The sequence below is a fragment of the Callorhinus ursinus genome, unplaced genomic scaffold (genome assembly GCF_003265705.2).
Source record: "Callorhinus ursinus isolate GAN/ISIS: 27379988/994484 unplaced genomic scaffold, GSC_fseal_2.0 scaffold11, whole genome shotgun sequence".
Taxonomy (NCBI): domain Eukaryota; kingdom Metazoa; phylum Chordata; class Mammalia; order Carnivora; family Otariidae; genus Callorhinus; species Callorhinus ursinus.
The window spans coordinates 48,878,505-48,906,297 of NW_027397073.1; the positions used below are offsets into that span (position 1 = coordinate 48,878,505).

General features: G+C 39.1%; 1 protein-coding gene, 1 long non-coding RNA gene and 1 other non-coding gene across 6 annotated transcripts in view; 1 reads left to right on the top strand and 2 right to left on the bottom strand.

The window, feature by feature from the left end:
* The window catches only part of ABHD3 (abhydrolase domain containing 3, phospholipase), a 48,110-nt gene that overhangs the window by 19,936 nt on the left and 381 nt on the right, over positions 1 to 27,793 (top strand). For 2 of the 4 annotated variants that reach the window (XM_073898423.1, XM_073898424.1), the window contains exons 5-8: positions 9,373 to 9,485; positions 14,322 to 14,495; positions 16,767 to 16,815; positions 16,896 to 17,061. In XM_073898423.1, coding sequence (XP_073754524.1) covers positions 9,373 to 9,485; positions 14,322 to 14,495; positions 16,767 to 16,815; positions 16,896 to 17,061 — 502 coding nt within the window. Of the gene's footprint in view, positions 1 to 9,372; positions 9,486 to 14,321; positions 14,496 to 16,766; positions 16,816 to 16,895; positions 17,062 to 21,055; positions 21,912 to 27,793 lie in introns of those variants that run through there. The other 2 variants (XM_025886639.2, XM_073898425.1) reach the window with 2 other exon arrangements.
* LOC141373689 (uncharacterized) lies at positions 795 to 5,755 on the bottom strand. The gene is made up of 3 exons (XR_012379938.1): positions 5,410 to 5,755; positions 1,181 to 1,233; positions 795 to 900 (listed from the first exon to the last, which is right to left on the bottom strand). It is a non-coding gene; the product is annotated as an uncharacterized lncRNA (long non-coding RNA).
* Positions 3,743 to 3,895, bottom strand: LOC112835375 (small nucleolar RNA SNORA62/SNORA6 family). Its single transcript, XR_003211192.1, has one exon. It is a non-coding gene; the product is annotated as a small nucleolar RNA SNORA62/SNORA6 family (small nucleolar RNA).

Here is a 27,793-nt window from a genome sequence, read left to right on the forward strand (position 1 = left end):
TGTTCAACAACAGTAACAATGCAATGATTTAGTTAAGCATAGCCATCATCACCCCCATTTACCAGCTGAAGAAAGTGAGGCACAAGTAGGTTAAGAACATGCCCTAGCCACAAAATAAAAGAATAAAAAAAAAAAAAAAAAAAAGAACACACCCTAGCCAGGAAATTCAGACCCAGGATTCAAACCCATGTAGTCTGACTGTGTGCTTATGGTCTTGACCATTATGTTATACTCCCTCTTGTTCAGGAAGTGACAGAGATTTTTCTAGAGGGGTTGGGCCGGATTTTGAAGATTTTTTTGGTGAAAAAAAATTTCAGTTTTAGAGATTTCGGGTGCTTTGAGATCATCCAGGTGGAAATTTCTAATAAACAGTTGGGTATCGTAGACTGGGCCTCAGGAGAGATGTACAAACTACAGAAAGAAACAGATTGTTGGTGCAAAGTGAAATCTGGAGCTCAGGAGTGGTTGAGATTGCTCAGGGACGGCTTGAACAGCAAAAGGGGGAAGTCTATGGATAGAATCTTAAAACACAACACAAGGAAGGAGGAGAGAAAAGAGCAAGAAGCTTGAAAAACCTTCTACCCTTAGCATAGTTAAATGGAAGTTAATTGGAAGTTAACTTTGAAAGAATGCAACAAACCCAGTAACTTTTACCCATCACATTAATTGGTTTTTTGAAAAATCTCCAAGAACACCTCGAGTTCTTACAAAGGGATAGTATACAGATAAACATTTTTAAATTTTTATTTTATAAAACTTCTATTTTACATTAAAGAATTTAGAGTTCTAAATGAGAGGGTAAGAGTAGCTTGGTCTCCAGAGTCTTATACAGAGCACTGGGTTGGATCCTGATGAACTAGTACCTCCAGCAATTATCTGTATCACAAAGGCTAACGTAATCTAATTTTAAAAAGAATAAAGATGTAAAATGACCAAAATGTAATTACAATTATATGCTTGAAAACAACTGCTTTAAAAAGGAAATTTAAGGGAGTAAATTAAATATAATTTAATATATACTTCTTGTACCCTAATAGATCACAAAAATGAGATGCCAATATTGATTATGAGAGCTATCTTTGATATTTAGTTCCCTTGATAATCCTCTTCTTTCTGCCCTTAGAGCTGTGAACAATTACTGTTTCAGACTAGAGGAACTCTTATTTTATTTATACCTCACCTTGTTCCAGAAAGGATTTAATGTAGCTCAGACCCAGAGTAAGTAAGACCTTCCTGTGGGCATAAAAAAGAACAAAAGATGAATCAGCAAAGATCAAACAGGAAGGCACATTCTCTAACTGAAATTAACCTAAAAGAACTAGCAAAGGTGAAATGGAATTTAGAGTGAGCAGTTCTCCTAGGAGTGGAAGAAATGCAAAAGGAAAAGTTTTGCTGAAGTACGTTGGTGATATACTTACAATTCATAGGGATTACTATGACTCCTGCAGAGGAGAATAAGAAAGGAATTTTCCACTACCATATTGTCCTCATTTCCAATTACACATTGCAGTATTGTGGAAAAGCCAAAAGCCTTGTTCAATAGGAAGTGAGAAGCCGGCACATTGCCCTCCCTGGGGCTGTTAGCTATAGGAGACGGAGAGTGTCCTATAGCAATATTCTCTCGGTGAGAGAAGCAGCGTACTTATTACATTCTGACACCAGCGCTTATCTCATCCCGGCCTGGCACTTAGGATCCTCTAATCCTGAAAAGCTCATTTTTTAGATGAGGACACCTCTGGACAAGTGGGGTGACATGCCTGAGGTCATAAAACTGATTAGTGGTCTCAGGGCAGGAACTCAGGCTGTTTGTTGGAATGTCTTTACCTTTCAGCACTGGCTTTAAGTCAAGTCAGGCTGAAAATCCGGGGTTAGAGATCAAAGGGGTTTTCAACAAGAGGGTTCCTACTTCATCATCAGATAATGAATGGTTCCCTAAGGACGCGGATCTAGAGAAATCGGCTCTTGTTTCCTACTGAGCTTTTCCACCTTAGCTTTGGAAGCTAATGGGATGGGAGAGATGTAGTGCTCTCTCCCCTCCTGAGTTCCATTTTCTGAAGTAGGCATTCAGAAGGGATTAAGGACCTTCCTTATGGTCTAAGAGGAGGAATATAGAGGGCAGGGCCAGTCAGGACAGTTCATTTGTCAGACCCACACCTTCAGACACTCTCTTTCCCATACCCGACACCTCCCTACTAAACACCATTGCACCCCATCCAGGTCTGCTCTTTCCTAAATGCTCCAAAAATTACCTCTCCTTCCTTCCTCTACCCCAATCAGAACAACCCAGGAAGGCTTGATCTCAGCCAGATTGGGGTATGAATGTATTGAATCCTCTAGAGTTTTTTTCCCTAACATTGCTAGGTCCAGTTCAGTAATATTGACGCTTGTAAGTGGTGGGTACACAAAAGATTGTACAATTCTCTATAGTTAAACAATTTTCAAATAAGGAAGAATGTTTAAATAATTGAAGAATTTCTAGGAATAATAATTTAATAGCTAGCTACCATTTATTGAATGCTTAATAGGGGCCAGGTGATCCTATAAGGTATGCAGTATTTGGCAGGACTTCCCTGTGTGCTGCAAGGAATTCCCATAGCACTAGATTTCCCTCTTCCCAAGTCACTCTAGATCCTTTTATCATTCTTGTCACTGCAGCCTTCTCCTCTCTTGGCTCCGCTCTCACCCTATTTCTTTATTCTTCTGCTCTCACCCTATTTCTTTATTCTTCTGCTCTCACCCTGTTTCTGTATTCTTCTACTCTCCAGGCAGTTGGTTCTCAGCCCTGGCTGCACATTAGAATCCTCTGGGAAGCTTTAAAAATACTGATCCCTGGACCTCATTCCCCCAGCCCCCCAACCCCAAGATCCTGATTCATTTGGTCTGGGGTGGAGTCCAAGTGTCTGTGATTTGTCTCAACACTCCCCAGTGAGTCTAAAGTATAGGCAGGGCTGAAGACTGCTGTGAGGTAGCTGCCTCCCTTTGAACCCTGGCCGTGGTGAGCCACCTCTGGCCCCAAACCCCACCAGGGCGGGGCAGGAGACTTGCTTCTCAGGCGTTTGCACCAAGGATAACTCTTGTCTACCTGGCTGGTCTGCTCTAAGCTGCTAACAAAACCGTGGTGTCACTGTGGAGCATGAGTGCATATGCATGTAGCCACGTAGAAGTGAGTGGGAATGGGTCACCTAGGCCACTTGGCCTCAGAGGTGGCCAGGATATTTCTTGGGGCCCTTTGTTTTGTGGCTGGTTATTTTAAGAAACGATCAAAGTCCCGGGCACTTTGAGACATTTGGTCATTTTACCTGTCTATCAGTGCCTAGATAAAATGATTATTCACTAAAGTGCCAGTTTGATTTATGTGTGCCTCCTTTTGTTTTCTCTGACTTCCTATTTAACGACCTCATCTTCTAAAAATAAGATCAGTTTTTCTAACAAGTTGGGCAGATCACTAGGTACTAGACCGGGGGTGGGTGAAATGAAAACAAAACAGCAGCTACAACAAAAACATGCTGCAGAGATCAGCCGAGAAGCAAGATTCGTACTCATGAAAGGATTGCTTCTTCTGGGCGCCTAGGTGCACACAAGAATCACAGAGTTCCTTTGAGCAGCATCTTATCCAATATTTCAGTACAGATCTTTAAATACTTGAGAGAGGAAGGCTGTAAAATGAAATATTCTAAGCTCCTGATGATTATCAGACATTACAATAAAATAAAAGTGAAATTGAAATTATTATTATTATTTTACTTGTAGCAAAAATTACTATCAAACTACCCTCATGGAGCCAGAGACCCTTGTGGTGTTAGCGAAAGACTTGCCCCTCGTGTAGCACACCACCTACACTTGTAAGTTCATCAGCCAGCTGGAATTGAAATGATTTTATAAAAAGACATGGAAGTATCTTTTTCAGTTTTCATATTGCTGAATGGAAAGCGAAAATCCTAGCAGGCCCAGTTCAGCACTGGGTGTGAGACCACTCCAGCATTCAGAGAAGGGTCCTAGATTATGGCTTATACTGCAGATTAGCAAATTCATCTCCTTCCAGAATAGCTAGGGAGAGTCAGGCTACCTGATTAACAGGGTGCATTTTGGGGTGCCTGGGTGGCTCAGTCGTTAAGTGTCTGCCTTCGGCTCAGGTTATGGTCCCAGGGTCCTGGGATCGAGCACCGCATTGGCTCCCTGCTCAGCAGGGAGTCTGCTTCTCCCTCTGCCTGCCGCTCCCCCTGCTTGTGTTCCCTCTCTCGCTGTGTCTCTCTCCATCAAATAAATAAACATAAAATCTTTAAAACAAAAAACAAAAACAAAAAAAACAGGATGCATTTTAATTTGCTTCTAGACTGAAAAAAAAAAAAACACTTTTTAAATGAAATTTACATTTTAAAACAAATGACTTCTAAACCAGGACAGGAAAATTCTCTTTCAGGTTAGGGAGAACTCAGTTTGTCTACTTTTTGGAAGTGGATTAGGAAGGATAGATTATATGTAGTCCACAGATGAATATAAAATATATGCTTTACTCTTTTCCCATCTGTTATGTGTGAATAATTAAGAATTAATTTTACTTCATTATTCTCTTCAGTGATTTTTTTGAACGAACCTCTAAAAGCCATTAAACAAATTACTATTGTTTCTCTCAGATCATAGCTGCAGTTGAACAATTTGAACAATCTTGGTTTGTAATTATTTTCAAATTATTCTAACTTATAAAATATTTATGCCCAAACACCTGCTGGAAGATTATCTGTCCTTTAGATTTTCTTCATTTTTCCAGAATACCTTTCCCATCCTCGTCTCACTGTAAAAGAGTTTTTACCATGGAGCTGAATGCTGCAAGGTCTCCCTTAATCCCTTTTCTCATTAGATATGGCTTACTCTACTTCTGTTCCGGAAGCATGGAAAAAGACAGGAATTACTGCAATAGGATTAGTTGCTGGTTGCATTAGTAGCCCTAGCAACTGAGAATTAACTAATGTTTTGTCTAAAAAGCTGCTAGTTATATTTTTAGACCTAGAGAAAATTTCTGCCAGGCCTACGAATTCAGTGTATGGCCCCCATTAGTGTCTTTGCTGTGTATCCTGGATGAAGCCCTTCTTTAGTGATCTCAAGTCCTGTGAAGAAAGAAGGCATATGATATTTCCTGTTGGAACCATTAAGTAGCAAGAGGTCATGTGATATAACCACATAGTTTTGTATATCAGAAGTTATTAATCAGGACTTCTTATTTTTCAGTCCTGGGTATTTCAGTTCAATTCAACAAGTATTTACTGACTGTCAGAGATAGAGGTAGGATCGTAGTAGATAGACAGGTACTAGATAATGTGGGCCAGGAGCAGACTTGCTGGGACAGTTCGGGGTAGAATTGGGAGAGGTTGTGGTGTCATGAAGACCAGGAGCCTGGTCTTGGCTGTTTACCTGATATTTATGCAAGGCATGATTTCAACAGGCAGAGTTGATGGTGAAGGACACTTGGCAGATGAAGTGTCCACACAGGTAGCAAGGATATTATGAGGCCAGCACACAAGACAATAGTGGTGTCTCATTGACATGACTCTGTACCTATGAAGAAATGATAAAATCCAGAGCTGGAAAGGTTGCTTGACATACTGTGGAGGGCCTTGAACACTTGGCAGAAGAATGTGTCCTTAATTCAGTCAGCAGTGGGAAGCTAATGAAGAGTTTTAAGCAAAAATACTGTCATGATTAGAGCTAGAAATGTTCTTTAGGAAGATTAATCAGCCAGTGAGCGGGAGATACGAGTAGGGGTGGTTATGAGCAAAGGCTGGGAGTTAACTAGTTAAGTCATTACTACAGCTGTCTAAGTGAGAGATGAAAAGGCCTGGTAGCAGAGACAGTTGGTGCCATAGACTTGTCACATCTTTACCCTTGGGGTACTTACCATTCCAATGCACGCCTACCTAATGGCTTTCACCTGCAAACGCTCACATCTCTTTGACAGGGGCCTCTCTAGCCACGGGAGCCTGCTGGACCTGTGCTCAGGGCCAACCAGGAGTGCCAGTGAGTAAACATCCTGCAGGAGCAGCCTTCAACCAATGGCTGAAGGGGACTGGTGGAACCCAGCTGTCTCGCCACTCATTTGGGATAATTTTGAGCCATACTCACATGGTGTCCCAAAGTGCCTCAAGAGGATTGGGTCCCCTGTCACCCATAGCCACAAACTGCCTTGGTCCCATAGTCTTTATTGACTTCCTACCCTCCCTGACTCAGTTTACCATTCCCCAACTGGTGCTTCCTGGTCTCACCTTCCAAATGAACCGCTTGCACTTGCATCCTGTCTGTTTCAGGGGCTCTTCCAGGAGAATCTAACATACCAGGCCTTTACTAGAGTGGAAAGAAGGGATTTCCGGTGTTTCCCACAAAAGACACTGAGGAAGAAGCTACAGGACTTGGCACTTCATTGGCTATGAGATTAAGGGAAAGGGAGAAGGCAATGTCACCCACAGTTTTAACTAGGAAAATATAGGTGTCATTTTCTTAAAAAATGGGAAGTTAGGAGGAGCATTATAGTGTTCATAAAGAGAAGAGTTTACTTTGGGGCATTTTAAGTTTGAAGTAGTGACAGAACACAGTAGTGAAGCTGCCTGCTAGAACTTGGAAGTTTGGATCTAGAGCTCTAGATCAGGTGAGAGGGTGGAGAGTTGGTTTGGTGGTTGCCTAGCGGTGGTTTGATGAAGCCAGGAAGGTAGGTAAGACCCTCAGGAATCAAGTATTGACCAGAGAAGCAGAGGCAGGCCTAAGACAAGACTTTTGGGAATGAGTATTCACACTGGGGTTGTGGGGAGAATGACAGGAAGCAGGCAGGAAGTGGAAAGCCAGCAACAGGAGGAGAAAGGGGTAGCGGCATCACAGAAGCTAAGGGGGTAGCTAGCAGGAGGCAGGATCATGCCGGAAAGGCTCTAGATTGGCTGAATTTCAGAGTTCTGGTAACTTTGATCCATGCCAGTATTGTCAGATTTGATATTAATGTAACCCATCCGGAGAAAAACATTTACAGAAAAAATCAGTTCCTGTATCTGAGGGTACCAGATGCTGACTTATTAACTAAATCCCTCATGGTATCCCAGTACTTTACAAGAAGTCATTTACTTACTACAAACGGGTGATCCAGCCTCTGCTACTTTGTGACTTTGGCAAATTACTCTACCTTGCTGACTTCAGTTTCATCATGTGTAAATAAGGAACCAGGTCCTTCCTGGCACTAAGATTCCCTGATCTTAATCATTTTCCACAGGCCATTTTTCTCATACCCTGACTTCTGTGTGTATATTTGTGTGTACCCATGTGTGTGCATGCATTCACTTCAAGCCTGCGTGACGAGAGTACATGTGGTGACTGTCACAAATAATTCAGAAATGTTAAAGCCATGCAGTGTGAATAGACTCACATGTAATAAAAATACCATGTAAGGATTTCTTCACCTGAATTCTTGTGACAAATTGTGCAGTCACTATGAATGAGCATGGTACTAGATATTATTCCATTTAGATTTTACATTGAATTTGTGCCCTTCAAATGCATTTAAGCACAAAGGATTTTTTTTTAAAGAGGGGGTTTTGGGGAGTCTTATTTTATTTTTATTTATTTTTATTTTTTTAAAGATTTTTATTGATTTATTTAACAGAGATAGAGAGAGAGCACAAGTAGGCAGAGCGGCAGACAGAGGGAGAGGGAGAAGCAGGCTCTCCGCTGAGCAGGGAGCCCAATGCGGGGCTCGATTCCAGGGCCCTGGGATAATGACCTGAGCTGAAGGCAGCCGCTTAACCGACTGAGCCACCCAGGCACCCCATCACAAAGGATTTTTTTAAAAGTATCTCAGATTAGTCTCATATTAGCTGGTAAGGTGTGCCAGGAGTCTTTTAACTTCTCTAAATTCAGTTTCCTATATAAAATAGATATAATAATGGGATCTTCCTCAGGGTTTTGTAGACACAAACTTAATTATTTAATAACTTAGCCACTGTAAATCTTATCAGGTTAACATTTGTCTTTTGGAGAGTTTCATATTTGCAGACTTCAAAAAGATGATATTGGCAGTGGGTAGTGTTTTAGGCTTGAGTTTAATTGGAAGGATCGTTAAAAACTGTGGTTGTCTCAGGCTTCGCATTAGCGACTGAATGGTGGGTGAACATGGCCTTACTATTGAGATCATGGTTTATTGGAATAGTGAGGTCAAGATGGTCCAGGTCACTCTTTTTATTAGAGCAGTGTTAACCAGATTCCTCTCCATGTTATTCAGTTTCTGGTTATTTTATCTCACAAATGCACACTCACACATATTCATGTATACACTCTCACATTTATTCTACAGAGAGGATTGCCCTCTCCTCCCGCAGCTCAAACAAAGCATTTGTGAAGCTTTCCTGCTAGAAACAGAGCTCTTATTGATGAAGTTCACATGAAAACCATTTGTTTTAATGCATTATGTATTGAGGCATAATCAGCTTTACATATTTTAAAATATTAAGTGTTGCAGTGTAGTGCAGCTGGGGCTGTATGGATATATTATTGTAAAAGAACATATGTAATTAGTAAATGCAACTGGAAATTGCCTTATCTAGAGGGAAAGCAGTGCCAAAAAACCACACTCCCTCCTTGGTGGACAGCACTCAGGATAAGGAAAACAGTTCCCCAGTTAGAAACCAGCCACAACTTAAAAATTTTGTGTATTGTAAAGTCTCTTTTGTTTGCTTGCTTGCTTATTTTTTTTAAATAATTACTTCGGCTTCGTCAGGCATAATTTTTTTTTTGTTTTAAAAAAAAACTATTTAAAAAAAAAGTGTAGGGGCGCCTGGGTAGCTCAGATGGTTAAGCATCTGCCTTCGGCTCAGGTCATGATCCCAGGGTCCTGGGATCGAGTCCCACATCGGGCTCCCTGCTAGGCAGGGAGCCTGCTTCTCCCTCTGCCTCTGCCTCTCTCTCTCTCTCTCTCTCTCTCTCATAAATAAATAAATAAATAAATAAATAAATAAATAAACAAACAAACATTAAAAAAACACAATAAAAAAGTGTAATTCTTCACTTTTTCTTCCTAAATTGACTCTGTCCTTGTTGGGTTGGAGACACATTTGAATATGGTACTGTGTATTCTATTTCGTTTAAGGTATTTGTGTTGGTCTTGCCCTGTGTTGTCAAGCCTTCCTTGCATGACCAAAGTCTTTTGGTTAGTGCCAACTCAGAGAGTGTTGACTTGAAATGGCATATACTGCAAGATATGAATATGATAGCTTATTTTACTCATTGTATATACAAAGGTTTATTTTCTCATATTTGTCTTCTTGCTCTTTTTACATTTCTGCATTATGCAAATCATGAACCTCATAATTTAAAATTTTGCACTTTACCTGTCTCTGCTTACAGACACCAAGGACTTACTGTTGTGCTAACACGGAAGACCTGGAGACAGTTATTCACCACGTGCACCGTCTGTACCCTTCTGCTCCTTTCCTGGCAGCAGGGGTTTCCATGGGAGGGTAAGGTTTTTTTCCTTTCTAAGATGTCTGAGAGAGAAGTGGCCTTACTGACGGCTTCTTTCAGGAGACTATAAACTACAAAGACATTTTAAAAATGAATGTTGGATTATTTTTATCTGATTTTACCACATGTGGTTGAATGAAGGAAGAAATTCATCCAGGCAAATGTTACTATTTGCCTTGGCAACTATGGCTCTGTGGTGAAAAGGATACAAGTATCTCCTTGGGATCCTCAGGGTTGTGGGAGCTGAAGGCTTGTTGAAGTTGATTTCCATCACTTGGGAGCTGCCATGTTGACCTTCAGCTTCCCTGATGGACTTCCAGCTGTCCCTGTAAGTGTGTCCTCCGGCACCACGCTGGAAGCTGACCTCGGAGGCTGACTTTCATCACTCCAGGCATAGAAATAATCACTTCTTGCTCTCTCCGGCTGAAGAGGCTTTCAAAAATTTTTTTTCTCCAGGTGGTGGTGTTTTTGTTTGTTTTGTTTTGTTGCTGGGCAGTTGGGCCTACCCTGGAATGCCCTCCTAGAAACTCTGCCCTTTTATTGTTAACCCTTACTCCAGCTGCTCTTTTAAGCATATGAATATTATTATAATTTGTGCTTCTTGCAGTTACACTGGGGCTTAGTTGGAACATCTACGCCATATTTATTCATTTCTACTAATAATCGTGTATATTTTTTATGTTCCAGTGATTATGAACTTAATAAAATATAAAATTTTAATTATCTGGAATTTCATATGCTTAGATTCCCTAAATGCTTGTTCCAAAGCTGACTTTTTAAAATCAGCAAACAGGGTGCTGGGTGGCTCAGTCTTTAAGCATCTGCCTTCGGCTCAGGTCATGATTCCAGGGTCCTGGGATCAAGCCCCACATCGGGCTCCCTGCTCCGTGAAAAGCCTGCTTCTCCTTCTCTCATTCCCCTTGCTTGTGTTCCCTCTCTCGCTGTCTCTCGCTCTCTATGTCAAAATAAATAAATAAAATCTTTAAAAAATAAAAATAAAAAAATAAAATCAGCAAACACATGAGGTAGAAAATGGTATTTTTTCTTAACTTTGTAATTATCTGCCGTTTCAATTTTCAGAACATCTTAGGAGAATATTTACTTGAAAATGAACAGGCTTTACAAATGATAGATTCTGAAAAGTAGTCTTTAACCACAGCTTTTTAGATTCTGATAAACATAAAACTAAAAAGAGAAGAATACATTTCTTACATTAGCATGGAAGGTCTGACTTGACCTACTAAAGGAAGAAATCCGAATCAGTGCAGAAAACCCAGGCAGAATCTCTGAATTGTACTCAATGTATTTCTCTTTCCTTTGCCCTATAATGTGAACTGTAGAGGACAGGGTGCCCGCTGAACTTTTTTCCCCTAATCATAAAAAGTCTTGACTTTCTAAAGGCCAGACCTTACATAAACAGGCCCAGATTCTCTATTCAGAAGCTCCTGGGAAATGCCTATTCATGTCGCTTTGAAGCCTCAGTGCCTGAAGGCAGAACTTGACCATTAGCCTTTGCAGCTGGTTGAATAATAATGTCTTGTAAATTGTTTGAAGGAAGCACCCTTTCTAGTTGCCTAGCACTGTGACTTGTTCCCAAGTGGGCTTACCTAAACTTGGGGATGTGTTTTATAGCTTGACACATTTTTTTTTCTTTTGGAAATGCAACAGACAAAAGCATAATCTGTCGAAGATCCTAATGTCCAGGTCCCCTGTAGACTGGGGTAATCCCCAAGCCTGTGATGCTTGGACCAAGTAGGGGATTTAAGCCAGAACTGAGTCTAGCCAAGGAATCCACACCATGCTAGACCCAGTCAGGTTTCAGTCTCCCAATGAGTTGGTAAACAAGCTTTAAAGAATGTATAGAAAATTCTAAGTATATATAAAAGAGAAGAGTATAATGATCCCCCACATATACTAACCACTAACCACCTGGCTTCAATAATAATCAACCCTCTTCACACAGCTTCAGTAATTATCAACTCATGGATAATCTTGTTTATCAGTATCACCCTCCATTCCTCCCCAACTCTGATTATCTTAAATAAATCTCAGATATCATTTATAAATATTTTAGTAGGTATCTCTAAAGGTAGTCGCTCTTTAAAACACACACACATATACACACAGTACCATTATCACACCTGAACAAAACTAACAATAATTCCTAAAATTCATCAGATATTTTGTCAGCGTCACATTTCCCCAGTTGATGGTTGGTTGGTTGGTTGGTTTTACAATGTGTTTGAGTCAGGAACCAGATAAGGTCCATACATTGGGGTTGATATAACTCTTAAGTCTCTTAACTCATGGATTCTTTTTCTGTCTCTCTCTTTTGGTGAAAAAAAACGGAGTCCTTTCTCTGTTGAAATGAAACATCCTCTTTTGGAGTAACATCTTGATATTATTTTTCTCCTGAATAATAGTCAAGAAGTACCCCCCCACACTCTTGGCGTGGATACTATGGTCCTTTCCTACTCCTGAGAGCTTCCCTTCCAACCCTTCCAATTTGCCCCTTATACCAACTTCCTGGCACTCTCTGACTTCCAGCCAAAGAATAGGACAACCAAATCTAGGATTCTAGAATGAATGCTTTACAGGAGAGCAAATACCATTCTTTAAATGACTTAGTGAACCACAGTCCTGTATCCCAGTACAGTCATTATTAAGAGTCATTTGCAGAAACACAATTTCCATTTTTGATCTAAAACCTCATCACATTCACTCTGCAAGCCACTTGGGCTGGGAAAGAGAAGGAGACAGAATTTCTACCCATTTCGCCTATTTCAGAACCTAGGCAATTGGAGAAATAAAGAATGGAAAATATAATGACTAACTGAATTTAAACTCTCATCTTTCTCTTAGTTGGTAATGTTAAACTTAGATTTCTGATATTAGTATTAGATTAAACCCCATTCTTGTCCCTCTTACCAAAATAGAACTAGATTAAAATCAGGAAAATTGATAGAACCAAAGAAAGGGGAAAATGTGTGATAATGAAGGACAAAAAACAGGAAAGAGTAGGAAGAGAAAACAAGTGGCTTCGAGGGCAAGGAGCTCTGCCACAACTCAGGAAGTCTAACTCTATGCTAGGGAGCCCTTTAGAGACTTACTTTAGGGAGCAAGGGCTCAGAGGCAACCAGGATGCCCACTTAGACCGATGACTCACAATCTCCAAACTTAAACCCAGATGTCTGTAATAATTTTGAAAGCTCCCCAGGTGATTCCAATGTTCAACCCTGCCTGAAAACCACTCCTTCATGCCAAAACACAGCCTGCAGGCCAAGTCTGGCAATCTGTCTGTTTTTGTCCAAGAGGTAAGAATGGGTCTTATATTTTTAAATGGTTAAAAAATAGGGGCCTGGGTGGCTCAGTCAGTTAAGCATCCAACTCCTGATTTCAGCTCAGGTCATGATCTCAGGGTTGTGAGATCGAGCCCCATGTCAGCTCGGCACTGGGAATGGAGCCTGCTTAAGATTCTCTCTCCCTCTCCCTCTGGCTCACATGCACTCTCTCTCTCTCTCTCCCTATGTAAATAAAGTTTGTAAAAAAAATAAATGAGGCATCTAGGTGGCTCAGTAGTTTAGACATCTGCCTTAGGCTCAGGTCATGGTCCCAGGGTCCTAGGATCGAGCCCTGTGAAGGACTCCCTGCACAGTGGGGAATCTGCTTCTCCCTCTGCCTCTGCCTGTCCCCCGGCTTGTGTGCTCTCTCTTTCTCGTGCTCTCTCTCAAATAAATCTTTAAAAAAATTAAAATTAAATGGTTGGAAAAAATCAAAAGAAGAATAGCTTGTATCATGTTACATGAAGTTTAAATCTCATCCGTATATAATGTTCTGTTGGAATACAGCCATCCCCATTCATTTATGTATTATCAATAGCTACTTTTGCACTACAATCATAGAGTTGGGTAGTTACAACAGATATTATATGGCCAGCAAAGCCCAAAATATTTACTCTGTGGCCTATTATAGGAAAGTTTGCCTGAAACACTCCTCAAATACTAAAACATTCACCTAGCAGCTGGGGCCCAAGGATTTGCATATTTTTAATAAACCCCCAATATCATTTTTTTTAAAAGATTTTATTTATTTATTTGACAGAGAGAGTTAGCGAGAGCACGAACGCAAGCGGGGGGGGGGGGGGGGGGGGGGGGGGGGGGAGGAGGCTTCCCGCCCAGCAGGGAGCCCGACGCGGGGCTCTATCCCAGGACCCTGGGATCATGACCTGAGCTGAAGGCAGATGCTTAATGGCTGAGCCACCCAGGTGCCCACCCCCAATATCATTTTTAAAAATGAAAGAAAGAAAAGGAAAGGCAAGGAAAGAAAAGCAAGGCAAGGAAGGAAGGGAGGGAGGGGAAAAACCCCACTCTTACAGGGGATTTCTCTTATATTTCTCTTCATAGAAGGATATACATGTAATAACTGTATGCCTTGTCCCATTCACAATATAGTCTACTGCAAGATAAATAATTATATGAATGTAAAGAAAGAATGGAAAATACTTGTATGCTTTTCCAAGATAAAGGCCTTAAACATGGGTTTATGTTTTTCTTCTCCATAGTTAATGTAAAATCCGTAGTTAGAAATGAGATGTCTTGGGGCGCTTGGGTGGCTCAGTAGGTTAAGCGTCTGCCTTTGGCTTAGGTCATGATTTCAGGGTCCTGGGATCGAGTCCCTGCTCAGGCTCCCTGCTCAGTGGGGATTCTGTTTCTCCCTCTCCCTCTGCCCCTCTGCTCCTGCCCTCTCTATCTCAAATAAAAAAATAAAATCTTAAATGAGATGTCTTGAGATAACAAATTCATCACTAAGTTTCCTGTTTCTCCCCATTTTAGAATGCTGCTTTTGAATTACCTGGGCAAAATTGGGCCAAAAACTCCTTTGAAGGCAGCTGCAACTTTTTCAGTTGGTTGGAATACTTTTGCTTGCTCTGAGTCATTGGAGAAACCACTCAACTGGCTGCTTTTTAATTACTACTTGACAACTTGCCTCCAGTCTTCCGTTAATAAGTGAGTCATCTTTAAAACCTGATGTCTCCAAACGTTTTGGATTACATTCCCCAGCAGAAAAAAAGTTGTACAATACTGCTAATATTTGTATATTTATGTTTACATTATATGCATTTGCTACTGTACCCAAATATTCTTTGTTATACGTATATACAAAAGTAAAATATTTTAAGTATAAGCTAAAAATATAGATACAAGTTGTAATGTTTTCTTTCTGTATCTCAGGGATACAACCCCTAGGGTATGTGCCCCCACTTTGAAGATCACTGTTCTGTCACTGTTTTAAATTATTCCAAAAGATTAAAAATGTTAGCATTGACTGTGTTGAATAACATGAGGGCTATTTCCCTGGATTTTCTACCTGTTGGTAATCTATTAGTACCTAATTCTTTCCTAGGTAGTAAGCAATGTATTAAGTATTTTTATGTATTTATTTATTTATTTAAAGATTTTATTTATTTATTTGAGAGAGAGAGAATGGGAGATAGAGAGCATGAGAGGGAAGAGGGTCAGAGGGAGAAGCAGACTCCCTGCTGAGCGGGGAGCCCGATGTGGGACTCGATCCCGGGACTCCAGGATCATGACCTGAGCCGAAGGCAGTCACTCAACCAACTGAGCCACCCAGGCGCCCTGTATTAAGTATTTTTAGTGCAGAATAATATAGTTTCTTAAGCATATGCTTACAAGCATAGTATGTTTTAGAAGCTTGGGAGAATGCACTTCACTTGGATATTCTCAGCCCCCACAGTTCTTAACGTTACCAGAATTTTTCTGGAATTGTTTGTATGTCTTCTACCATTTAAGTTGGTGTGATACCAAAGAACAGAGGTGTTTCTGTTTCTATTTTGATGACTATTACCATCTGTTTTTAGGTGAATTGATCAATGTAATACAAATGCTAAATAAAAATTCCAGTTAATTTGTACAGGACTTATTGAAAACCATAGATACCCTGAAAGTTGACATTAAACATTGGATTAAACTTAGCCTATTTATTAAATTACAGATGTTGATTATAAAATATTGCTTAAAATATTAAAAAGATCACTAATTGGGATGCCTGGGTGGCTCAGTTGGTTAAGCATCTCCCTTTGGCTCAGATCATCTCGGGGTCCTGGGATCGAGTCCCACATCAGGCTCTCTGCTGCGGGGGAAGTCTGCCTCTCCCTCTCACTCTCCCTCTGTGCTCTCCCTCTGTCTCAAATAAATAAATAAATACAATTTTAAAAAAATAAAAAGATCGCTAATTACTCATTGTCACTGAAATGGGGGACAGGAGCAAGAACAGTAAAGAAAATGATTTGGGAATTAAAGTACTGGTTAGGGGCGTCTGGGTGGCTCAGGCATTAAGCATCTGCCTTCCGCTCTGGTCATGATCCCAGGGTCCTGGGATCGAGCCCCGTGTGGGGCTCCCTGCTCAACGGGAAGCGTCTCCCACTCCCCTTGCTTGTGTTCCTGCTCTGGCTATCTCTCTCTCTCTGTCAAATAAATAAATAAAATCTTAAAAAAAAAAAAAGTACTGGTTATATAAGAAATATGACCACCATTTAGGGGCACCTGGCTGGCTCAGTCAGTAGAGCATGTGACTCCTGATCTCGGGGGTGTGAGTTCAAGCCCCATGTTGGAGGTAGAGCTTACTTAAAAATAAAGAAATGAAATATTTAAAAAGAAAGAAAGAAAAATGACCACCATTTAAAATATAAGTATATAAAATGTAAATTTTAATTTTCAACATAGCAATTTAAAAATAATGTCTTCAAGTGGTTTATCCAGTTGAAAGCTTCTGGCTTACATAAGGCCTTTTTAGCCAAATTGGTTTAATAGTAGCAGTGTTTAGGTACATGTTGTTATGAAACAATACTTATGTTTATTATTACAAAATTAGTTCAGTGTCCTTTAATTAAGAAAAAAGTACTCTTGGGGTGCCTGGGTGGCTCAGTTGGTTGAACGTCCAACTCTTGATTTTGGCTCAGGTCAGGATCTCAGGGATGTAAGATCGAGCCCCATGTCAGGCTCCATGCTGGGTGTGGAACCTGCTTAAGATTCTCTCTCCCTCTGCCCCTGCACCCCACTCCTTCTCTAAAAAAAGTACTTTTCAAAAATGTCTTCAGGATAAATATCAGTGTACTTCTGAGTCTGATTAAGTAAATTTTTTTTGAGTATCCACTTTGTGCCCTGTGTTAGACTGTTTGGTTATTTATTATGTACTTTAGGTATGATGGAGATAGCAATAACCTTAATTTTTTACCTTTGAAATTATTTTTGCTGCAGGCACCGGCATATGTTTGTGAAACAAATCGACATGGACCATGTCATGAAGGTAGGAGAGAAACTTTATGTAATATTTTGATTTCCTCTTCAGATTCCAAGAAGAGAGATAATCTGTTTTTTATGTTTCAGGCTAAATCCATCAGAGAGTTTGATAAGCGATTCACTTCAGTCATGTTTGGATACCAAACTATTGATGATTATTATACTGATGCCAGCCCCAATCGTAGACTGAAATCAGTGGGAATTCCAGTATTGTGTCTGAATTCTGTGGATGATGTTTTCTCACCAAGTCATGGTAAAATTCACATATTTCTATACATTTTGACATGAATTGACTGTTTTATTTTTATTTTTTATTTTTTTATTTTTTTTTTTTTAAGATTTTATTTATTTATTCATGAGAGACGGAGGGAGAGAGAGAGAGAGAGAAGCAGAGGGAGAAACAGGCTCCCAAGAAGCTGGGAGCCCGATGCGGGACTCGATCCCAGGACCCTGGGATCACGACCTGAGCCGAAGGCAGATGCTTAACCATCTGAGCCACCCAGGCGCCCTATTTTTATTTTTTTTAAAGATTTTATTTATTTGAGAGAGACACAGCGAGAGAGGGAACATAAGCAGGGGGAGTGGGAGAGGGAGAAGCAGGCTTCCCGCGGAGCAGGGAGCCCGATGCGGGGGCTGGAACCCAGGACCCTGGGATCATGACCTGAGCCAAAGGCAGACGCTTAACTGACTGAGCCACCCAGGCGCCCCAAATTGGCTGTTTTAAAATACTGGGTTTTGGGGGCACCTGGGCGGCTCAGTCATTAAGCGTCTGCCTTCGGCTCAGGTCATGATCTCCGGGTCCTGGGATGCAGCCCCGCATCCTGCTCCCTGCTCCGCGGGGAAGCCTGCTTCTCCCTCTCCCACTCCCCCTGCTTGTGTTCCCTCTCTCGCTGTGTCTCTCTCTGTCAAATAAATAAATAAAATCTTTAAAATACTGGGTTTTTTTTTTTAAAGAAAATACAGTAATGAGAAATCAAATGTCATATAAAATGTTTTCCACTGCAATAGAATAAAATAGCTAGATAATTTAGTATCTAAATGTGTGAGGTCACTTTAAATGCTTTCACAGACCCTTATCTAGTTCATTGTGAGAGGCTTCGAGTGCATTATGACTGAATATTTTGCTTGTTCTAATTTTTTTTAACCTTTTCTTCTTAATCAAATACACTGTTCTTTGGACAGATTATGTTACAATATCTTTGCCTCACAAGTTCATTGTCATCACTTGCTTTTTCTTCCTCAGATTCTTAAGCAGAAGGCTTTGGAATTTTCTCCCCTTTTAACCTGGAAGAGAACTTGAGATTTTATAAACATGATGTCCTTGAATATCTCAATGAGTGTAGCACATTCGGTCACATTTGAAGGGAAACAGTATTTGCTTTCCCCTGGATACTGTATAAAAGAAAATTATGCCCAAATTAACTTCCTTGCTCTCTTAATTTAAGAAATAGGGAATTTGGTAGCAAAAATATATACGCATATGTTCATACATTGAAGCAATATAAGACGATTAGAAGTCATCATAAGAACACCAGACTTGACCTCTAATTCTTTTTCTAATGAAATTTCACAAAGCTTTTTTTTTTAAGATTTTATTTATTTATTTATCTGAGAGAGAGTTCGTGCCAGAAAGAGCACAAGCAGGGGAAGCAGCAGAGGGAGAGGGAGAAGCATGCTCCCCACTGAGCAGGGAATCCGACCCCCAATGCAGGGCTTGATCTCAGGACCCTGAGATCACGACCTGAGCTGAAGGCAGACACTCAGCCTCAACCAACTGAGCCACCCAGGCGCCTCCAAAAAGCTTTTTAAAATTTTTTTTCTCATTTCCCCCCCTAAATAGTTTAAAAACATTTCCCCGGAGTACTTCATTAAAAAAAAAAAAAAAAAAAAAGTAAACTAAAAACAAAAACAACATATAGGTATTGTCAATATTTCAGAAAGTCCCCAAAGTATATAAAAATAAAAATCACCTATCATCTTATTGTGTGATTTATGATTAATCACAAGTAATTTGGGGGCACCTGGGTGGCTCAGTTGGTTAAGCGACTGCCTTCGGCTCAGGTCATGATCCTGGAGTCCCGGGATCGAGTCCCACATCGGGCTCCCTGCTCGGCAGGGAGTCGGCTTCTCCCTCTGACCCTCTTCCCTCTCGTGCTTTCTCTCATTCTCTCTCTCTCAAATAAATAAAAAAAATCTTTAAAAAAAAAATCACAAGTAATTTTAGATGACTGGAACTTTTTGGCCTTTCACCACAAAGCAAGAAATGAAACTGTGAACTTTAGTATTAGTTGAATTACATGGTGGTTATTTAGCCTACTTTCATTGGATTAGGAAAGTGTAGTGCTTCTCCTTTTTTAATATTTCACAGACCCTTCTTTTACCAACCAAAATTTTTCAGCATGTTAACCTGCCCCACTTGGTTGAAATTTAAATTCATTGTTCCCTATTCTTTCCCAAGTCCTTAAGACGGTCTTGCCACATTGAAATAGTAGGCAATTGTCTGCATTCTGAGAGCATAAGCAGCCAGCCCCTTTAAAGTGACTCAACGTGGCACAGCTTTTGTCCTTCTGATAGGTCTGTAACTATCAGTGTTAGAAATTCCTGAGTATATCCAGAGTGTGAAATTGGGACTCATAATAATTCCGTCAGAGGCAAATGAAGCATTCTAAATCAAAGCCTTTAATGTAAGGTGAAAAAGGAAAAGCAAAAATAAAATGTCATTTCACCTGCCCCTCCCCTTGAGCTCACACACCTTATCCCAAGATAGGAGATACTCTTCTTTAGGTGGGGCTGGCTAAGGATGTGAGTTCAGGACCCAAGCAAGGGCTTGGCTTGCTGGGCCTTAATTTAGGATCTTGAAGTTTATTCTTCAGGGAGCATTGTGAAGGGGTCAAACTGAGCGCATCATCTGAACAGGCAATTTGGGCACAGCAGCATCTCTATCTTATAAGGGTCTCAGTTCTAGAGTGTGTCAGCTTCCTTTCCTTCATTAGAAGGGTATGTGGTAGGGAGATGTTACCTTTAATTAGCTCATTTACCCTTAAGACTCCGTCCAAGATATGAAAGTCTAAATACTGCAACAACCACATTACCTTAATTAAGGAGATAAGATTTAGCAGTATCTGAAATTAAAACACTTCTCATGCCAGGTTGTGATTCATTATAGCTCTTAAATCAAAACATTTTCATTGTAAACTCTAAGCGTGGGAGAAAAAATAAAAATAAAACAACTTCAGTTCACGTCCTTTAGAGTGAAGTTTTTACTCAGGATAGGTTTTGTAGAGTATAGGAAAAGATTGTCATTACTACAGAGTTATTTAAATATAGCAGCTGTATTTTCAAAATAAAATTTTTCTTTCTCCTGGCTATAAATAGAAAGTCAGACAATGAAGGAGCACCTGGGTGGCTCAGTGGGTTAAGCATCTGCCTTCAGCTCAGGTCATGATCTCAGGGTCCTGGGATGGAGCCCCACATTGGGCTCCCTGCTCAGCAGGGAGTCTGCTTCTCCCTCTCCCTCTGCCACTCCCCTTACTTGTACTCTCTCGCGCGCTCTCTCTGTCAAATAAATAAATAAAAGTCTTTTAAAAAAAATTTCAGATCACGAACTCGAAAAAAAAAAAAGTCAGACAAGGAAGAAAAAGAAAAAATAATCACTAGTGTTTAACCACCCAAATATAAACACTATTACCACTTGGGAGTATTTCATTCCACTCTTTTTTGCTATCTATATATGTTGTTACTATATAAATTATTGTATAATTTTGAGTCCTTACTATGGCCAACAACTGGCCCCTCAGGAATCTAACTTCATATAAAATTAACCAAAGTCATACATAATGAATTTATAATTCTCACAAAGATGATAAGATTAGTTGTTGTTGTTTTCCTGGTGTAATACCTAAGTGGGGATCTTATAGCATAATATAAGTATTCACCATTCCTTGAATTACCTTACTTTATTTTCTCAAAACAAGACTTTTATGTTATAAGTAAACACTTGGATTGATTCTTCCAAAAATGGTGGTTCGGTACATAACTGAATATAAATGGTTGATATGAATTAGACTTATTCCATTAGCCATACTTATTACAAATATTTATCTATGTAACAGTGTTTCAGTTTATAATGATTAGAAATAATAAAAGCATGTACTTTTCCTAGTAGAAACCAGTAATAATTGTGTATTTTTCTTTCTCCTTTCCTTCTCTTACTTCCCCTCTTCCCTCATCTTTTTTTTCCCCCCAAGCTATTCCCATTGAAACTGCCAGGCAAAACCCTAATGTTGCTTTGGTCCTTACTTCTTATGGAGGCCACATTGGTTTTCTGGAGGGAATCTGGCCAAGGCAGTCCACTTACATGGATCGAGTCTTCAAGCAGTTTGTGCAGGCCATGGTTGAGCATGGACATGAACTCTCAAGCATGTAGCTCTTTAGGTGCATTTTGTCTGAACCACCATATAAAGGCAGCTCAGCTTAGTGCACAAATTATTGTATATAATGCAGATAAGCCAGCAGGTGGTGAAGAGGTCCAGAATGACATGCAAAAACTACTTTTTTGGGGAAACAAAACAACTTTGTAGCAAGAAATGAAATATAGATTTAAATTGTAACTTATGTAGATTTTATTTTTACTATGCCTTACCAAGTATGACCTTAAATAAAGTAGTCAAACATGGAATTGCACTTAACCAAACTATTGTGTAAAAAAGATTTTAATTCCTCAGGGTTTTAATTTAGGCTGGTATTTTTTTAGATTATTCATTTTAGGTGACTTAATGGTACTTTAATAACTGTTAAGAGATTTTGGTTATTTGAATGTAAGTTATAAGTTGGTACATTCCTAAGGGTATTTATACCTAATGATGATAATGTGAAAACTGAAATAAGATAAAATAACAATGCGCTAAATCTTTTACGTATTCTGACTTTAAAAGGCAAATCGACAATGTTAGACTGAGGTCTATACATGCTCTTTTATTCTGATAATAATAAATGACAGCCAATTTATGTTTTATAACGATTATAGTTTACATGCTAATTTTTTAAATAGTATATGTGCATACATATATATCAATATATTAAAATAAATTCTATCATTTTAAATTGTTTCTTTGTCTTTATAAAAAAGTAATCCCTAGAAATTAATTTATGCTAATTTCATGAATGCATTAGTAAGAAATATTAAAATGTTTTGTTTCACTGTTCCCAGAAAATAGGGTTCACATCACTTGTACCAATTACACATACTTTCAGCTCAGGAAACCTGTCTAAGCATGACTTAGGAATTATGACATTTAATTATTTTGCATAATAAAAAATCTCTAGGCAGGTCAGGATGGGGGTAGGGGTTTCCAGTGTCATCAAAGACTCAGGCTTTTTCTGTTTCCACTCCACTTAGCAGGGTGGCTAGTTATCTCCTAGACACAGGTTGTCTGGGGCGTTTGTGTTCAGAGAAGGAAAAGGGGGAAAGAGTGAGGCCAGACATAGCTGATAGAAGACTTGCACTTATCTATCCATTGGCTGGAACTGTGTCACATGGCCACTGTGGTTGAGAAGGAGGCTGGGAAATCAAGCATGTCAACTTTCCCAGGTGTCATGTGGGCAAGCAAGGGAAAGGGGATTGGCAATGGTTGTTGCGCTAGCCAGCCCAGAGTGGTAGCTTCTCTACCATTCAACCTCTTACACCCCCCTTTTTTTTTACTATTTCCACCTGTTTATAAAATATGTATATTTTCGCCCAGGTATCACATTAAGAGAACCATGTACAAAAAAGCATATTAATACAAAATTGTTTATCAAAAATACCACTTTTTGGAGAGTTCCTAATAATATACTTGTAGACTTCCTTATAACTGTGTCTAGGATGATAGCACTGATAACATCAGAGCTTTCTTTGTACAGCATATATTCTGATTCAATAGTAATAATTACTTTCAGTCTGTATGGTTCATGTGGGGCTGATCCTGCCTTTCAGAGTTATCTTCTAAATTTTAAACAAATTGCATCAAGAAAACTGTCTACCCATTGGTCAGTGCTAGAATGGGGGAGGTAGCGCTTACCTCCTTCTACATACAAAAATTCATTCATTCCAGCTAGGTTAAAGAAAGAAACACTTTTTTACTCCATAAAAGCACTAGATGAAAACATGGAAGGTTATTTGTATAATTTTAGAGTGGAGAGGTGCATCTGAAGCAAAATATAAAAATGAGAACCCACATAGAAAGAAGTGACAGACGTGATTACATAAACATGGAAACTTCAGTTCTACAAAACCACCATGAACAAAATTAGAATAAAAATGACAGAGAAAACCATTTGCAATATACAGTAGGTTAGTATCCCCCAAAGCTAAGAGCTCTTAAAAATTGGTAATGAAACACCTGATAGAAAAACGGGCAAGGATATACAAAAGACACTCACAGAATAATAGCCAATACAGCAACCCATTCAGGACCCCTCTCACTTGAGAGAGCTTTTTTTCTTTCTGTTCTTACCTTCACTTAATAAACTTTCACTTCACTTCAAAAAAAAATAGCCAATAAATTTATAAAAAGGTGGACAATCTCTCTAGCAGTTTAGGAAATGCGAAATTTAAAAAGAGAGATCCGTGAGCATGAGATTACAAGTTTAATAACATACAGGACTAATAATATATAGTGTTGATGATAGGATGGGGAAATAGTTATTCAATGGTGGGTAAGTTATGTAAATGAGCAACTTTTTGGAAGGCAAAAAATTTTGACAGCATTAAAAGACAAGAGCAAACATCTAGAAATCCCATTTTGAAGAATCTATCCTATAGAACAGCCAGCAAGGGTGTATAAAGATGTAAGTTTGTCATAGGTCAGACATTTAGGATAACAACCTGTTTAGTGAGAAACGAGTAAATTATGATATTCACACTTATATAACCATTAAAAAGAATGAGATAACACTATGTGTTTTTTTTTTAAGATTTTATTTACTTGTCAGAGAGAGAGAGAGCACAAGCAGAGGGAGTGGCAGGCAGAGGGAGAAGCAGGCTCCCCACTGAGCAGGGAACCCGATGTGGGGCTCGATCCCAGGACCCCGGGAACATGACCTGAGCTGAAGGCAGACGCTTAACCAACTGAGCCACCCAGGGGTCCCTATGTGTACTTATTTTTAAAGGTATTTCTGATACATTATTTAATGAAAAAACAATCTGTTGATTCATATATATGGTATAATCTCATTAGTATAAAACAAAAATTAAATACAGCTATACAGGCATGTGCTTGTGTGTGTGTTTAAGTTATAATGAGATGAGCATTTTCAAGTGTTGATTCTTTTACATGGAAGATAGACTATTCTCTCCAGCTGTGTCTCCAAAAAATAGCAAGCTCTGAGAAAGAAAGGCTGTGTTTTAATTATTTCTACATCCCACGCACTTAGCATATTGCCTGAAACAGAGTAGGTTCTTAGGCAACATTAGTTGAGTAATAGCGGTATAAGCATGAAAATACTACCGTGTAAGCCAGCTCCCTGTTTTAAAAAGTTAACTTTATGTATATGTAATTTTCTTCTTGCTAGCTCCTCACGTTTCTGTTGCAAATATTGTCATCACCAAACATTCATGCAGAGCCCTTCTTACAGAGCATTGTATTCACAATAGGAATACAAATGGATACTGTGGCTTTCATTTTTGACCGAGTCCTTTACATTTTTTAATATCTTAAATTCAGTAAATACACACAAGTTTTATGGAACAATGCTTTCTCCTACTATGTGCAATATTCATAGTGTAATGCACTCTTGTATTTTGTAGCCCATCCTTGTCTAGTCTGGTCTATTTTATTCTTTTAACTATCCCATTTTCCTATTCTTTTCCTTTTTAATTTTTTTTAAGTAGGCTCCACGCCCAATGTGGGGCTTGAACTCATGACCCTGAGATCAAGAGTCACATGCCTTACCGGCTGAGCCATCCAGGCACCCTTCCCATTTTCATTTTTAAAATGAAAATCTTATTCATTCTTAAATCTGGGGTATGGGGGTACAGGGCTCGCTGTATCATTCTCTCTGCTTTTGTGCATTGATTTTTTAAATTACTTTTTAAAAAAACTCTAAAAATGCACTTTTAAGACTCACTAATGGGTTGCAACCTACAGTTTGAAAGACTGGAATTCTAGAAGTTACTGAAAGTTAAATAAGTCGCGGTTGTCTAAGGCAGTTGTCACACTTAGTTGTAATAGCTTCTTACCGGCTCTCCCCCAGCAGTCTATAAATACAGTGAAGACAGGAGACATACCCTCTTTGCTCTCCATTTTATACCCCGGCGGCCAGCACAGTGTCTGCCTCATATTAGGTTTATTATTAATTAATGATACTTAATAATACTTGAACCAGGTCCTGAACCTGATGGCATAGTAGATCTTACATGCAAATCAAGAGTGGGGAGAGGAGAGATTTTTGCAACCACTCTCCACCTCAGAATATGTTAGAGCAGCTTGTTTCCCCTTCTAATTTTACAGTCAAAATGGTAATTTGTAAAATTTCACAGTTGCTCTGAACCTAACAAAACCCTGATCACAAGGTAAGCACTCAACTTTTTAGAACCTAATTTGGAGTCAATGAGGACAATTTGCAAGGTCAGGTGATAAAGAATACGTAGGAAATGGGCTATTTCAACTCCAGTTCTCACTTAAAAGACAGTATTTTGGACCTAACCTTTTCTGAAAACAAGCTAAGACATAGAATATAAGCTGATATTCCTTCTCCTACAATACAAAACAGACACCAGCAATGATATCCAAGGCAGTAAGAATCATTGCATATAATTGATTTTATTGTTTTGCTTTTAAATTTTATCTCTAAACAAAGAGGCTGATATTTATATATTCATGGGCTTTATGATGATAAAAATGATGTTTTCTGCGTTCATCATATGCATTTTTAAGCTGTGAATTATTCTGTGCTATACTGTAACTAAGTAATACTTTTTCTCGCTCTATCCTTCAACCACCTAAATGTGGAAATTATTTTGAAAATAGTGAAAAACAAGAATTTGACAAGAATAATTTACCTCTCTGAATATCTCTTTTAAACAATTTAAATAATTTGGATCAAATAGAGACTCCTCGGTGACTCAGTCTTAGCATCTGCCTTCACCGCAGGTCATGATTCCAGGGTCCTGGGATCGAGTCCCGCATCGGGCTTCCTGCTCAGGGGGGAGCCTGCTTCTCCCTCTGCCTGCCACTCCCCATGCTTGTGCACGCGTGCTCTCTCTGATGAATAAATAAATAAAATCTTATATATGAAAAACATTTTGGATCAAATGAAGATTTCACTTTCAGTTATGATCATGACTCAGCATTAATTTATTACTGGACATTGTATATTTTGTGCTTTCTAGAAAGAGTTATCTTCTTCCCCACAATGAGTTAGATATTGGTAGCCAAATTTTGCAAACAGTACAGTAATCATATCTACCTCATTTGTACTTCAGGGTTATTGTTGATTATAATTACTAAGGACTCAATACCAGCTGGGTATCAACAGACAGGCTAGCCGTATATTTACAGATGTGAATGATCACAAAAGAGCATTATTCTGTTTTGTACTGTCAACCTATTAATTGGTGCCTGTAAAGTTTATAGCCAGGTCTTTTTTTTTTTAAGTTTATTTATTTACTTATTTTTATGTAATCTCTACATCCAACATGGGGCTCGAACTCAAGACCCTGAGATCAAGAGTCACATGCTCTTCTGACTGAGCCAGCCAGGTGTCCCCAGCGCCTATAAATTTTAAATAGCCACTTTATCTGCTTTACTTTACCTACGAGCAGACACAAGCATTTTAGAATTTTTTCTCTATTTTTTCCAAGCTCACAATGAAGCATGCAAAGTACTTAATTCCTGGACTCTGAATACAGTATATTTCTCCTAATGCCATACAGAGGTGTTTCAGTATGGCCTTTGAAACCTCTAGGTTATCTTACCAGAGTTAAAGGAACCCTTTGAGAAACATGATATAGATATATCTATTATCTATTATATACATTTTCATGATATATATTCTTGAATATATAAATTTAAAAATGCCTGTTATTCTCTATATTTACTTAGAGCCACTTATAATCACGAATTATGGTTCCTAGTATTTTAAAATCATTTCTTGAGAAAGATATTTGGACTTGAATTCAGAGCATTTGCACTAGATTCTTGTCTCTGCTATTAATTCACCATTTGATCTGAAGCAAATCATTTATCTATAAAATGCAGAATGCTCAGAGTTGGTACAAGGATTCAAGAGATAATATGTATGTGAAAGTGCTTTGTGAGCTAGAAAGAACTCTAGAAATGTAAGAAGTAGCTATGAAAAGATGTTTACTATTACATACCACTGACGTGTTTGTACTAATGTAGCTTTCTCTATCAAAAACACATTGGTGGGTGCCTGGCTGGCTCAGTCCATAGAGCATGTGACTCTTGATCTCCAGGTGGTGCGTTTGAGCCCTATCAACACCCTGGGTTCAGGGTAGGGGGAAAAGTACATATTGATCTCTATGGTCACATTAACTTGGATCCCTTGGCTAAGGTGCTGGGGAGATACTTGGAAACTATGCAAATATCCTGTTTTTGTTTTAACTTCTGCTCACTCTTTGGTGGATCTTGCCTGTAGCAATTACTTTCTATTCCCCATATTCCTTCTATATTTAAAACTGAAATTCTTCTGAAAGACAGGGTTGTCACTTCTCTCTCCCCCAACTCCATTTCTTTATTTATTCATTTACTGATATCAGTATAGACTCATGGGTATTTGTTTACCACTGCTAGGCAATTTTCCCAAAATGTGTTCATACAAAAATCTGAAACTGCTTTATCTGTTTATGTTTATGGTAGCTTTATTCATAGTCACCAAGAATTGATGGTATTCTAATTCTTTGGGTTACAATTCAATACTATGGTTATTTTGTTATTTTAGTTGTTTCAGCTTGGGATTTTTCTCTGGTTGATTTGTCTCTTTGT